The 15,135-nt window shown below is 33.4% G+C and overlaps 2 protein-coding genes across 2 annotated transcripts; both read left to right on the top strand.

Annotated features, from left to right (window-relative positions):
- Positions 1 to 4,009: 4,009 nt before the first annotated feature.
- On the top strand, positions 4,010 to 4,956 carry TRIADDRAFT_16016 (uncharacterized protein; the record flags this gene model as incomplete). Its single annotated transcript, XM_002115949.1, has 3 exons — positions 4,010 to 4,231; positions 4,493 to 4,700; positions 4,793 to 4,956. Coding segments are annotated over 3 exons (594 nt in total), but the record flags the coding sequence as incomplete, so codon positions are not given.
- Positions 4,957 to 9,932: 4,976 nt separating this feature from the next.
- Positions 9,933 to 12,417, top strand: TRIADDRAFT_59962 (uncharacterized protein; the record flags this gene model as incomplete). The annotated part of the gene is made up of 5 exons (XM_002115950.1): positions 9,933 to 10,137; positions 10,681 to 10,901; positions 11,347 to 11,517; positions 11,967 to 12,105; positions 12,197 to 12,417. The coding sequence occupies 5 exons, from the start codon at positions 9,933 to 9,935 to the stop codon at positions 12,415 to 12,417; spliced, it is 957 nt and encodes a 318-aa protein (XP_002115986.1).
- Between the last annotated feature and the right edge of the window lie 2,718 nt (positions 12,418 to 15,135).

A 15,135-nucleotide genomic window follows, 5' to 3' on the forward strand; every position in this document is an offset into this window, starting at 1 on the left:
GTTTATAATGGAAAGATGAAAGCTTTGAGATATTGACAGTAATCAAATTACTAAAAAATTTTCATTATAATTTAAGTAAACTATAGATCCTCTCCATAAGCACATTTTGGATACAGAACATAACTTATATTACGGCAATATTTTAGAATCTTAATTATTTAATTCACAGTGATATAACGAATCACGCTTTGTTAACTCTACCGAATATAACATTTTTTATGGCCATAGTTTATTAGCTTTTATCTAAAGTATAGCTGTTTAGAGATTCTACTGCACCAATATACTCGATACCTTCAGTATTACACTGTTGCTAAAATGAAAATTACGAAAAACGCTATTATAAATAAGCATAGCTGTCAAGCTTGAAATCTATCATGTTAATAGAATATATATATATAATATAAAATTCAGAATGAATTTTACTGAATCTAACCAAATTTCTTGTACAATTCAATTTAATAACTGGAATTAATAACCTTGACATTACTGATGTCATTGCTATTAAATTATATTTGCAATAGCCATCGACTCCATCAGCTGATAATAATTAATCGATACAGATGATCCAATTAGTTGCTATCGCCATTTCTACATTCTATTAAAGTTATAAAGTAATTGCTTAACTAATATTAAATTAAAGTCTAGGCAATCAACGCAATCACCAAGAATTTTGGCGATTTTATTTTGCGCATAGTTAATCGCCTTAAGAAACCTTGTTTAATTTCAGTATCAATTTGTGTCCAATGTACTTATCTAAAGTCTTCGTTACACATACGTATGTCCAATAAATGATAGCACGATCTTGATAGAATAATTGCATCGAAAGAGCTACATCTTCAGCTAACGCTAACAAAGAAATTTTAAATTTGGAAGCCCCTCAAATCTCTATTACATAATTAATATTACTTCTAACTTATATTTTAACCGTTCATATAATTACCGAAGAAATGCTTATCTAATAACATACAGCGTTTAGTGTCACATTATGCAAGTCTATAAAACTAAATACCTGATGATAACCTGATAATTACTTTCTCACTTAAAATCTATCATTAGTCTTAGAAATTACAGAGTACTAAGGATATAGTAGTAAGAGCATATTGAATCGAGATAAGTAATCAAGATACCGACCAACGTTAACTATACACTTGTATGGCAAAGCGCTAATTACCAATTCTTCAGAAACCTTTCATTGTATAATATAACTTAAAAGTATATTTATAATCTTCTTCATCTATTTAGTTGCTCATGTCCATTTGAGTAAGCAGTGATTAGCAATAGATTTTTTAGAATCTTACTGGATCTATTTCGTTGCATACCTATATAGCAGTACTACACCAAGTCATATAACCCACATATGAATAAATATTTCTACATACTGCCGATGCGACGTTTTATTATATTAATCACAATATACGTTAGATATTGCGAGCATAAACGTAATATGTCATATCATCTTACCAGTTTAAGTCAAGCTTCTGCAAAAAATATAGAACTGCCGCAAGTAATGAAGCTTTATTAGTCTTTTATTCATTACAATTCACAATTGAAACACATCTTTGTTAATTTCAAATAATTAGTTTAACGTATCTAGGAGAAAACTTTCCAATCGTAGACATTAATCCTACAAGCATAGATATATATTTAATAGGTCATTCACAAAATTAAAGTCCTCTTTCTTAAGATCTTTTCATCACTAAACATTTTAAGCCTCTTCTAATAATTTCACTTGATCACCATATGTAATATTGCACTCGAATCTCCCAAGTTAGCTTACCAGTCAATAGTTATTCCGCCTTTTTATCTTTCAAGATCTCGTTTAATACTGCAGCATTGATGACTATTCTACAGTTCATGGATAAGCGTGCTCATCCATATTATTTCGGAGGTGATAAGTAGCTATAAGATCTAATTTAGTCCATTCATCATTAAATTGACATTGTCCTACGAGTAAATAGTATTTATTATTTTGGACTGGCTTATTCAGTTAATTTAATGCCTTTACGACACAATGGCTTGCTACTGTTTACATAATAGCTGATTAAACTGTAATTAAATGTGTACCTACGTCTATAAGATAAACGGAATCGAATAATCACCAATATCGTTAAATAGCATCGAGAGCATTACAATTCAGAAAGAATCTAATACCATGCTCTACCGTACAGTAAATTATCTTTAATTTTAGTTTTAGCTTCGATATTTTCATTAAATTCGAGCATTACCGATGAACCTGTTGCGCACTTGCTTATTTTCCTGTGATACCCTGTAAATTCTTGATGATAAGCGAATGATCTATAAACAATTATTCAAATCAGCACCAATTAAATACTATATTTATTTCTGATAATTGTTTTGCCTATTATTCAAAATAATATCATGCCACTACTTTTATAATGATAATTGTTGTTGATATAAAAGCATCAGGGCAACGTAATTAAAGCAGCAAAGCCCTAGTCGTAACAACAACTAATTTGGACCGTAATAGGAAAATGGCTAAGAAGATCGTAACAAACTTTGCTATCGACTTTTTAATTCAACCACCTGTTTTCTTTCGAGGCCAACCAATTTCTGGGATTATTTCTATTTGTTTAGAAGAACCGATAGAAATCGAATGTCTAAAAGTTCGCATGGTCGGTAAAAGTCGAACTAATCTTGTATTTATGTCACATAAAAGTAATCCTAAATTTAATCAGGAAATTAAAGATGAAGAAACTTTTGTTGATCAATATCGAATTTTAGTGGGTAAAGGTAAGAGTAATAAGAGTTTAATACTTGTTATTAATCTACGTGTAGAAATTATTTCCAGTACAATTATTACTCCTTAACGCGTTCTTTGCCCCTACGGTTATTCACCAAACTCTTAAGATTTATCTCAGACCTTATGACCCATGTAAATTAAGTCCTACTGATTTTAATTGAATCAGATAAGCTAAATTATCTTAAAAACTATCCTATTATATACCTTAAACGTCCATAAACCAACAAAGAGACAGCATTTAAGTAATTGTGTCCTTAAATGAAATCAAAAATTCTTGGATTCATATTTTATCCAGATAAAATAGTGTAATATCGTCTTACGAGGATGTTGAAAATAGTTGTAGTAGTTACGGCTATCTCACATCGCCATTCTGATTTGAAAGCACAGGTATAAACTATTTTACTGTAGGAAAGTTTAATTAATAACAATTTATTCCCTACGGCAGTTAGTAATTCGGCACCCAAAGCTATTTTTGAGTAAAGTGAAAGTCATAGTATCGAAACTTAGCCATCTAATATTTGTCAAGTATTGCTTACTTGTACAATGTTATTTCATCTTTGGAAGCTCTTCTTTAAAACTTATTAAAATAAACTTTTCCTAAGAGATAACGTCAAACTAAGATTCAGCTTCCAATAAACAAGATTGTATTTAAATAATTTTAGAATATACCATGATGGACCGTAAAGACATGCAGTATGATAGTGTCTACCACATGTAGTCCATAAAAACGCTTAATTCCTTTAAAATGTGAGGATTTCGAAGTCAAAGTTTGGAAAAAGGATCTAGAAAATGTTTGTCTATTAAAATTTAAGCTTTCACTAGAAACAAATTTTTCTTTAAGGTGGTGTAAAATCTTACTGTACTATATGATACATCGGCAGGATCGTTTCTTTCTTCATTACAAGATCATTCACTGCAACTATGTAAAGATATGTCAGTAATTTGCTCAAAACTAAATAACATTGATTGTTTGGTCCCATCACCCAGTACAGTCTATTTTGGTAGTCTTACGGGGTAGGTTGTTCAATAGTATAGTCAATTGAGGTATTTGATCAAATAATATAGTAGAATTTGGTTGCAGTAATTAATTAATAACACAGTTGATAGTAAAATGCTATAAGTTCGCAAACAAGTCATTGAACAGGAATCGCAGAGCGAGGTTCATTGCTTATAAAAATAATTATCGAAATCTGCCCTTTCTCCTAAATTTAATACAATTTACATTTTAATTTTTTTGTAACAGAACATGAAGGGCGTCTATTATTACCTGCCGGTAAATCAGAATTCAATTTCAACTTTACGTTGCCTACAGAAAGTAAATTGCCATCGACATTTGAAAGTAGATCTTCAGAGGGTTATATTCGATATTCAATAGCCGCAGTATTGATGAGACCATGGGATACTGACTATATCTCGAAAAGAGCTTTCACAGTCTTGGAAGAAATTGATGTCAATCAGCCAGCATTAAAAGTGAGAATGTTTCATTCAATTACCGTACAGATCTAACCGTATAGTCATAAATTATTACTAGCAAAATATTTCTTCAGACTGTATCAAATTTGCAAATAACACTTTATAGTACGAGTAAAATGAGGAGTATTCATTTTCTGATCGTAATTAGTATCGTAAAATTCTAGTCAGAGTGTGTAACAGATTACTATGCAGCACTAAAACTCTATCAACAGGGTTTTAATTCTTGGTAATTCTACTATGTAATTGTACACTATACAGGTGCAACCACCAATACTAGAAGGCGAAACATCTGTTTGCTGCCATTGCTGGACTCGTCGATCCCTTAATCTAGCAATGACAATCGATCGTAGTGGTTATTGCCCTGGTGAAGCTATTGTATTAAATGTAAGGTGTAAAAATACTTCAAATCGAATATTAAATGGCTTGCAAGTAAAATTATGTAGACGAACACAGTATTATGCTAAAGGTAAACACTAGTAAACCCATAACTCCAATAATTCAGAATAATCAATAGTATTCCACCATTCTTTTCTAAGTTTAACTTTACTTTTTATTTAGATCATGATCAAATTACTTATAAAAGCTACTATAGGCTTACCTCAGATAAACAAATTAACGTAGGTGAGACTTTTATTTGGTCAAATCAATTAATCAGGATTCCATGTATATCACCAAGTATCAACTCTGCAAAACTGATCAAAGTGAACTACGAACTTCGGGTTAGTGCCTATGTTATTTGATTATTCTATTTTAAATCACTCTCTGTATTTGTCAAAGGATTTAAATTGTATTTCTTGATAATTAGAATGATTGCACTGCGTATATTCCATCAAGGCTACTGTTCATTTACTTGCATTGCACTAAGTAAAGTAAGATATAGCGGTACCCTTTGTAAATTGTCGATTTCTCGATATATGATCAGGCCAATTAACTCTTAGTAGCATTACAGTTAAATTATATCTTGTGAGGTCAATTTTATTAAAATTAATAGATTATGGCTGACAGTTAATCCTTTAAGTAGAGAGCTCAGATCTATACTTAATTTGGTCTGAATTTTATCCTCACTACGTAAATTTATTAAATTAAAACAATTATTGCAGTAAAAGCCATTCATAGTACAATAGTGGCTTACATAAAATATTTAAAAGCTGCGAGGAGTACGAAAAGATTTTGACATTATCATCCTTAGCTTATCTTAAAACATCTAAAGATTTTGCTACTATAAATCTAAAGACAGATATTTATGAAAATGACTTGCATAACACTTCTAGAGCTTAAATAACCTGATTTATCAATATTTATAGCAGATACTATTGACGTTCGAAAACGAAAATAAATTGATTTCATTAAATTATTTTCTATTCAAAATTGTTAAGGTTTCTGTTAAAGTTCCGTATGATACAGACTTTAGAGCTGTTATTCCGATAGTTATTGGCACTATCCCTTTAGAAGTACAAACACAATCAGGAGGACCTATACCTATCCGCGCATTCTATGATGATACATCCAGAGCAGGTCAGAATTTCCGAATTGAAAGCAACATTAATATTGTATAAAATGCAGCAATCCTTACTCTATTTTCTCACAACATTATTATATATCACGTTGGTATAATTGAATGATTTAATGATGAATTCATTTATTGCAGGGGCTTATAGACTAGATACCAATTATTCAAAATGTGTGGATGGAACCGTACCTATCCACAAAGTAAAATCGACTTTCGGTCAGCCTAATTACATTCCGTATTATCCATTTGTTCGAAATTATCGGCCACCCTTAACTAATTAACTTATTAAGAGTAATTTTGTTTACTAATCAATCCACATATTGTTATTACGGTTAAACTCTCCTAAAGTAGGCGATCGCTTACGTAATGATTTTATGATTAATATCATCATAAACGTGGTGAGCTAACATATGAAAGATCCATTTGCAACTGCTTTTCTAGAACCTTAAATGGCGGTCAAACAATCGCGTACTATATACAATTACTGTTATTTCATCATTTAATGTACCTATTTTACCGTTAGATATAGTATAGATATTGCTTATTTTTAAAGTACTACCAAGTAAGGCTATTTATAAGCTAGATTTCAAAATTATACAGTCTCTAAATAGAATACCACTGATCTTAAATCATCTTGTGAATTCGCTGATAGCTAGGAGTACTGCGAATGAAACTCTATTATACTATTTGAATGGGAACTTTACTAGTCCTAATGTATAAATTGCAAACTGAATCAATTGAAAATTCTGTAGGCTGAAATGAAGAATACTGATTCAGCAAATTTAAATGAGATGAATAAACTGAATATTATTTCAATATCCATTTTTCAATCCAACAATTTAAGAGTCGCTGCTAATTTCTAACAGCTATTCTTTCAATTTAGAATTTACACTATTATACTTTAGATATCCATGAGTATACTCTTAATGCATTTATTAATACCGATTGCGATTAAGCCTTTACATATTTTTTTTTCACGTAAATGAATTTATTATAGTTACCGCAATTTAACCCTTGGCCTATAAGGATATTAACGTGAATTTATGATACTCGACCTAATTTAATTGTTTTCTTACCAAGCCTATAGTATAGATGATATTGTACAAATATCATATACTTGGTGATTTTCTGGTAATTTCAATCCCCCCCTACCTTCATTCAAATCTGGAAAGCTTTATATACTCTCCCAGAGTTACTCCAGTTGAGTACCTTTTTAATGTTTACAGTTCACTTCAAAAATAAAAAATAGGTGCCTACGGAAAGGAATATCTTGTTTTATTGTAGTGTATCCTCGCATTCTATAGCAAAACTCTGCATTAACCTCGTTCACAGAGGTCTGTTCTACAGTAATCGCTTCCCCACCGATGCTTGATGATATTAAGGTCAAAAGTAAATACCTCTATGCTAGATCATATATTGTGCTGTCGTACTATATAATGGCATAACTTTCCATACCTGCCTATTTCCATGTTACGGTCTATCGTGCAGCAACGATTAACTTCAGATTAAAATTTAAAAAATTATTCTAAAATTAAGTGTATAGAAATGTTGCATTTTACTGTAATAGTAATTTAGATAGTCCTTGGTAGTTGTAGGACGAACCTAATTTATATAATAAAGTAGAGTTTACAAGAAACTGTAGTTCTTGTTTTATTATCACTAGCCCTTGTTCACTTGATAATTTCACCAATGATAAACAACAAGGATCTTGACTCATGACGGAACTGCTATCAACAAGGCTACTAGTGTAGTCAATGAATAGTATCGCTATAATGATGTTGTGTAGTTTGTAGTACTGTTGTCAAAATTATGGAGCTAGTCATAACAAGTAAATACAAGCATGGTCATGTTATTAGTATAAAGGATGAAAGGAAATTTCATGTTCAGTTTCGTAAGAAGCTATAGTAATTGTAGAATTTCGCTCTTATACTGAGTCTAGAAGTTAATCGATGTTGTTCAGTAATTCCTGCTTATGATCTATTAATTGTAAACAGGTTAGCTAAGGATAGAAGCAGTTAAGGTAACGCATTAGGGTTTGTCATTTGTACTTGAGATTATAGTCTGCAGTTGAAAACTTTTGTTAACAAGAACCCCCGTCCTACACTGTTTTACTCGGAATCGTTTGGGATTAGAACTATTCGAGAATTACAAAGAAAAGATTTATGACAATCGCAGACATTAAAAGTCATGGCGTAAAGCTTATGATTTCAAGACTGCATTTTTAACTGTATACTACTGTTTTGCTGAGGTAGTTTGCTGTACAACCAGGTCAGTGTTTGAGTGGAAGAGTTGGGTAAACCTTAGACCTGATCATATCGATCCTTATTTGAGATCTAGTAAGCTAACAAGATCAAGAAAAATCACCCCTAGTACATAAATCAAGTCGCTACCTGTAATAAATGCGTCTCACAATAACTATCTCAGTCAAATGGTATTTTTTAAAAGGCTTTTATTACAAGGTTGTGGGAATAGTTGAGCAATAATTAATTACTACAAGAATCTTGTCTAAAATCTAAAGTATTCCCAGTTCAAAGCGAAGTGAAGTCTCTTCTCCTTCGTGAGCTCATCTCTGTAGTTCTTATAAACATTTCGTTAAATGCATCGATGGCAACTTGATTCATCTACAATCAGACATGAGTCATCAAACAAAACACGTTTCTCAAATAGTACATCATTACCTTTTACAATCTAAATCATTCCACTTCAAAGATCTCTACACTTCTATTAACGTCTAGCCCCTTTCTCCGAAGGGCATCTTAACCACTACAGTGTTTCTAGCTACATCCATCTTGTAGCATAATTAGTCAACTGATTACTATTAGTCGTCAACATTTTCTAATATAGTAGTTAGCAATCATCTAATATTAGCTTTACGATAATGTCTATTCAAAGCAACCTAACTATATTAAATACAGCTATCCGTATAATCCAATATGGATGAATCACTATACTACCTTTCATTGCAGTTTACGGCCATGACCCAGTCTATAGTGCACTGTTTTGTTAATGCATTTGCTACTTAACATCTATCAACTTACGCCAATCTTTCCAATTCTCTTATCCAGTTGATCTATTTTCGTCCAACCGAACAATGCTAGTTTTAGATATATTTGCGCTGTAGCATAACTGTAGAGTAGACTGTCAATGGGAAGGAAAAGGAAATATAATTAGTCAATTGGCTAATATTCGCCAATCTTTCCAATTCTCACATCCTGTTGATCTATTTTCGCCCAATGAAACAATGTTAGTTTTAGATATATTTGCGGCTGTAGCACAACTGTAGAGTAGACTGTCAATGGGAAGGAAAAGGAAACATAATTAGTCAATTGGCTACTATTCGCCAATCTTTCCAATTCTTACATCCTGTTGATCTATTTTCGCCCTATGGAGCAATGTTAGTTTTAGATATATTTGCGGCTGTAGCACAACTGTAGAGTAGACTGTCAATGGGAAGGAAAAGGAAACATAATTAGTCAACAGGCTACTATTCGCCAATCTTTCCAATTCTTACATCCTGTTGATCTATTTTCGCCCAATGGAGCAATGTTAGTTCTAGATTTATTTGCGGCTTTAGCACAACTGTAGAGTGGGCTGTAAATAGGAAGCAAAAGTATTGGAAACACTCGTTGCTACCAGCGTTGTCGCTGTCCTATCATCAAATCCAACTATGTTCAAATGGGTAAGCAAAGAAATTGAATTTTAGCTGTACATGAGGTAGTACATAATGCACAGTAGTATGCAATACTCCGCAATCCCCATGGCGATGATGTTACGCCCCATAACGACGATGGCCATGGCGATAGTGTACCGATCGACTGTACAGGAAACTAGTATCAACAGTGATTAACATTGCATTAACGTCTATAGTGTAATTTCCTGTTGAAGGGCGTTAACCCTTCGAGCTGTAATTAATTAATCAATCGCAGCTAATATTGACTTGGAGTCCAAAATAAAACACTCCAGAATTTATTCCTGCAGGACCGGCAACGATAATTATAGCACAAGTTTTCGTTAATCTTTCTTCATCATTACCGCAAGATTCAGCACCTCTACTTGCCAAGCTTTGCCAAGACTGATGGTATCTATCCTTTGGAAGTAACACTAAATGATTCATTTTTACCTTAGAGTGCTACCAATTCAATCCCGATGACGGTGTTACAAGCTTTAGACATTGTCTTGTCAGACCAGATGGCAATCTATTTTCCTGGCCAAACCGTCGAAGGGGTGATCATTGTCCATATTAGCGAAGCGATGAAAATGCGTAGTATCAAAGCATCCATTTTAGGTTACTCGTATACTGCCATTGAAGACCCTGGTGGCCTTCGCTTGGGTGTTCTATTTACACGAGAAAAAGAAAAGCACTTAGATGAGACCATGGTAGTATGGGGAGATGGTAAGAAACTGTCCATGTCTAACCCTATCGTTCATTAACAACAATCAATCACACATGTATACTGTACTCATGGAAGTTTTTACAACCGATGGACAATCCATACTTCCATTGAATCTAGTTATCAATGTTACCATTACTCGATCATGCCTTGCAAGTGGCTACAATAAGTAGACATACACCGTGCTGGTAAAGTAGTGTAGTACTACAATTGCATACTTTAAATAAATGTCTGCAATGGGAAGATCATAGTAAGTTAAAATTGAGCAGTCTCGATCAATTAATGCCATATTGTGAACCAGTGAGTTATCTAAACAGCACAGGGAATAATAGTTCCAGTTAGTACAGCACAGGGAATAATAGTTCCAGTTAGTATAGGTACAAAGAATAAAATTATATATCATACTAATGTAAAAGTCACAAGGCAAAATCAAAAGAGTGCCACTAAAGTGGATCGCTGTAATATGACCCATGATTTTATTTTATACTGTACCTTTGACTGTATTAGCGAAATTGAAACACTGTTATTATCCTTTGATTCAATAGCAAATGGGTCAGAAGATGTGCTGGCAGCTGGAAAATATAACTTTAATTTTCAATTTAAGTTACCCAATGATGCCCAATTACCATCGTCGTTTGAGTACAGAACAAGCCACATTAGATATGAGATCATGGCGACAATTGATAGGCCATGGAAATCGGATCACTTGTCGAAGAGAGCATTTACATTTTTACAGATCATTGACGTCAATAAACCTCCTCTCTCGGTAAGTTAATTAATAAGTGATTGCTTTATTAATTAAGCCATTCAATAACTCAACGCCAAATCAGATAAAATAAGCGATAGATGTTTGGATAATTTTCCCCCCTTGTATGGTTGAAGTTGTACCTAGTTAAATGAAAATCGTATGTGTTTAAATGGGAGTTGGGCTGTTTTTTTCGTTCTGAACTTTGACCAATTATTCATATGAACTAACTGGAGTTATACGATACTATACTTTAACATCGAACACCAATGGATATGACGTTGTCTATTTTGTCTAATACAGTAGAAGCCTTTAATTGAATTAAAATTGTTTCTTATCCAATTCCGCTTGGTAAAATAACCATCGTAATTCATGATAATAGTAAAGCATCCATAAAGGTTTATGCAGTTGCTTTTAGTCAATACAATCGACGACCTAAAAGAAGCTGCTACATTTTATACCATAGCAACCACTTCCACCAAAAGAAGCTGAAACATCCATTTGCTGTCTATGCTGTACTTCTGGTCCGATTACACTTAAAGCAAGCATCGATCGATCTGGTTATTGTCCCGGAGAATCAATTTCTTTAAAAACAGAATGTATCAACAACACAAACACAGATATGGAAGGTATCCAAGTGCGTCTCTACCGAATCGATTCACGAACTGTTCCAGGTTTATCTTTAATAGAATAAATTTCTATTTCAAGTCATGAACAGTAGCCCTAAACCATTTTGTATACATTACTTTAAGTATACAAAGTAATTTATGCAAAAGGGTTCTAGCTTATAAACAGTGGTAGTCGCATTATTGTTATGATATGTCTATTTTATTGATTTGCAACGAAGGTCGCACGATAATCCATAACGAAATATACAGCAAGCTTTGCTCCGATCCGATAAAAGAGCTGCAAAACTTTACTTGGAATCCAGCAATAACAGTACCAGTGGTTGCACCAACCATCAACACCTCCAAATCGATTACAGTTTCTTATGAATTGCAGGTTTCCAATTATGTCTTAGCTGATCCATTTCATGTTACATAGCAATGAAGAGTATTCGTTTATTTACGGTATGCTTTTTTTCAGGTATCTCTCACAGTCCTTTCTGGAAACACGTTAGAACTGAAAATTCCCATCACTATTGGAACCATTCCATTGCATGTAGCTGCGCCTAATATCGCAAATCCATCACCTGGTCAGTCGCCACCTGATGTTCCTCCATCCTGTAAGTACTGACAATTAGTGTATTCTATTCTTGATCCTAGGTAGATTTCATTCGGTTCAAATTTAATACGTGCTTGAATATTTATTTGTAGACGATGCCATTCATGAAGCAGTATCATATGATTATATGGAATGCGTTGATGGTCCGTATGAGTTAAAGGAAATTGACAGCCGTGAATATGTAACCTACAAGCTATCATTTGCACCTTTGTATCCTTGCGTTAAAAGTAGTTTACAAGCCAACAACTCTCCTGTTACTAACCAGCCCACAACAACACATGTAGATGATGTTGCGATCAGTACCAACCAATAGCTGAATCGACTAAACAGAACATCATGACCAAGTAATGGTTACAATTAAAATTTTTTGAATTAACAAAATTGTTAATCAATTGGTTGATAATTAATCATTTCGATAGAATATGCACATAATTCGATTCAGATATAATAGGTAAAGGTAACTTGGCCTAAATATCTTATTATTAAGCATCATCCTCTAATTTATCGCATTAAAATCTTCCATTGAGCCATCTCAAAAACTTTATCTAGTTATCTATAGCAATGATCAATTTTCCCTACAGAAGACAATAATTGGTTAGTTAAAATGTTGTATCGATGATGGAGTACACCATCCTTGTACGCTTGAAGTCTTTGATATAGTTCATATTAAAAATGAAATTTTTCAAAACAATTCTGACAGATAGCAACATTATAAATTTGCATGTTATCATGGATTAAAAAATAGAAATTATTATGTAAATTAAATCGTTCTACCATCTAATATGTTGATAATTTTTTAACCTAGTCAAAAATAATCGCAAATAAATAAATCCTCAGATGTTATTTTAAGCTACATCTGAGTTTTTAAGTTCTATCTAAAAGTCCTTACATGTTATTTGAGCCACGGTTATTTTGTAACGTCTTGTCGCATAAATGCTTTTAGTGGTAGCTACAATGAATTTCGAGGTATGACGGACATCATCTTAGCTAAGGTAGCTCCTTTGCGTTGAATTCGTGTGCACTATTTTGTATCAGAACACCTACTTTATCTCAAGCGAGAGAAATTAAATCACTGGAAATTGTTCCTTCATCCATGTCACAAAGTTTGGTATTGGAGATCATGCTATTGGCATCTTAATGCACAGGACTGATATAAATTTTACGCATACAATACAGCAGAAATCATCAAAACTTTAACATAGCGAGATTAGCATTACCTGAAAGTTATTATTGTAGAGGAGCTCCGATTGCATCCAAAGTATCACTATAATAACATCAGGATATCAAATACCCCTCAAAATCAGCTATCATCAAACTTGAACATCGCTAGATTAACATTACCTAAATGTTAATATTGTAGGCGAGCTCCGATTGCATCCAATATATTATTATAATAACATCAGGATATCAAATACCGTTCTCAATCAGCTATCATCAAAACTTGAACACAGCGCGATTAATATTACTTGAATATTAATATTATAGGGGAGCTCTGATTGCATCCAATATGTTATCATAATAATATCAGGATATGAAATACCGTTCAAAATCAGCTATGGTATGCAACAGGCACCAGCATGCAATGCTCAATATTTTATCTACGCGATATTTATTGCCTTTAAGCAGAGATTTCGATTTTATTGACCTACACTTACAGTAGCTCTTAGGTATCACTTGATGTGTCTTTGCCTTCCATTTTTTGAAGGTCACTTGATCTCCCTTTAACATAAAACGCTTTATATTAAAGGCAGCCATCTCAGAATCACTCTTACATAATAAACAGACGATCAATCTACTTTTTTAAGTTATTTCAAGACTGTATTGCGATCAGCTAGAAACTAGATGGTAGGCATAGTGCAACGAAAGCCAAAGATACAGCTGCCGTAGACATTGGAAACGCAAAGAGTCCTTGCTGTCAATTTTCCACATTATTTCAAGAGCCAAGAAGAGATCCTGAACATGAAGACTTGAAAGAGGCAATCATCAGCTGTATCCCACAAGGTGAAGATGTTGGTGCTGGAGATGTTTACCCTGGTGATGTGCATAGTTAAAATAGCGTTTTGATCTAGCTATACAGTTAAGTCATCCAATGTCATCAACAGTCCTATGCCACAAACTGCGAAATAAGGAAGCATTAAGCCCTAACTACCAATAGATAATAAGAAAGATATTGAATAGCATTCCCTAAATATATTCTATTTTTATTTGTTTACTATGTCGATGAATTAGTTATTACTTTTAGTTAAGAAACAATCACTTTAATACATCCGCATGGAGCATCTACTGCCTATACTTCTAGAAGTTGCTGATGATACTCCGTGGTGGTCTTTCAGTGTTTACAACACCGATGATAACGATGGTGTTGCTGATATGACGAAAAGTGTGATTGGATTGGCACCAATATTTCTATCTGTAAGCATAACTCGAGATTGGTGTTAACACATGATGAGCAAGTTATGCAGTAAAATCCATCTTCGCCATTTTCAGCATCGATAGTATACAGTCGTAGGCCATCCCATGTTGATTAACAGCTGTCCACTGGTCTGCACTATACAGAGACTACAGACTAGACATTAAAATGCAGAAAAGATTCCTGCCCCAAAGGTAATAATGGATCAGATTTAATCATGTCCAACAACGAAGTCTCCTGATATGTATGAATCATGTTGCTATTCTTGTTGATATAATTCTAGGATATAATTCAACTAATTACAGTATTCTTGGACTGGAAAGGTGATTGACGATTGTTATTCTTTAGCACCTTGCCACACCGTACGGTTCTATTGATTCCGGGTTGGACTTGTCATTCTCCTTCCTCTTGGGGCGGTATCTTCCACGATGATGAGTGGAGGCTGGAATCGTTTATAGTTTATGAGCATATATATGTATATACAGTAGTATGCGATCAAGAGGTTAATAAACATTAAAATTCCTCTTGCCGTGAATCATAATGCAGTAGCAATCGATAGAGCATGATTGCGATCGCAGTGAGTGAAGACAGCACAGCATAAACTACAGTACAAGAGAGAAA

This window comes from Trichoplax adhaerens, genomic scaffold (assembly GCF_000150275.1).
Source record: "Trichoplax adhaerens TRIADscaffold_13 genomic scaffold, whole genome shotgun sequence".
Lineage (NCBI taxonomy): Eukaryota > Metazoa > Placozoa > Uniplacotomia > Trichoplacea > Trichoplacidae > Trichoplax > Trichoplax adhaerens.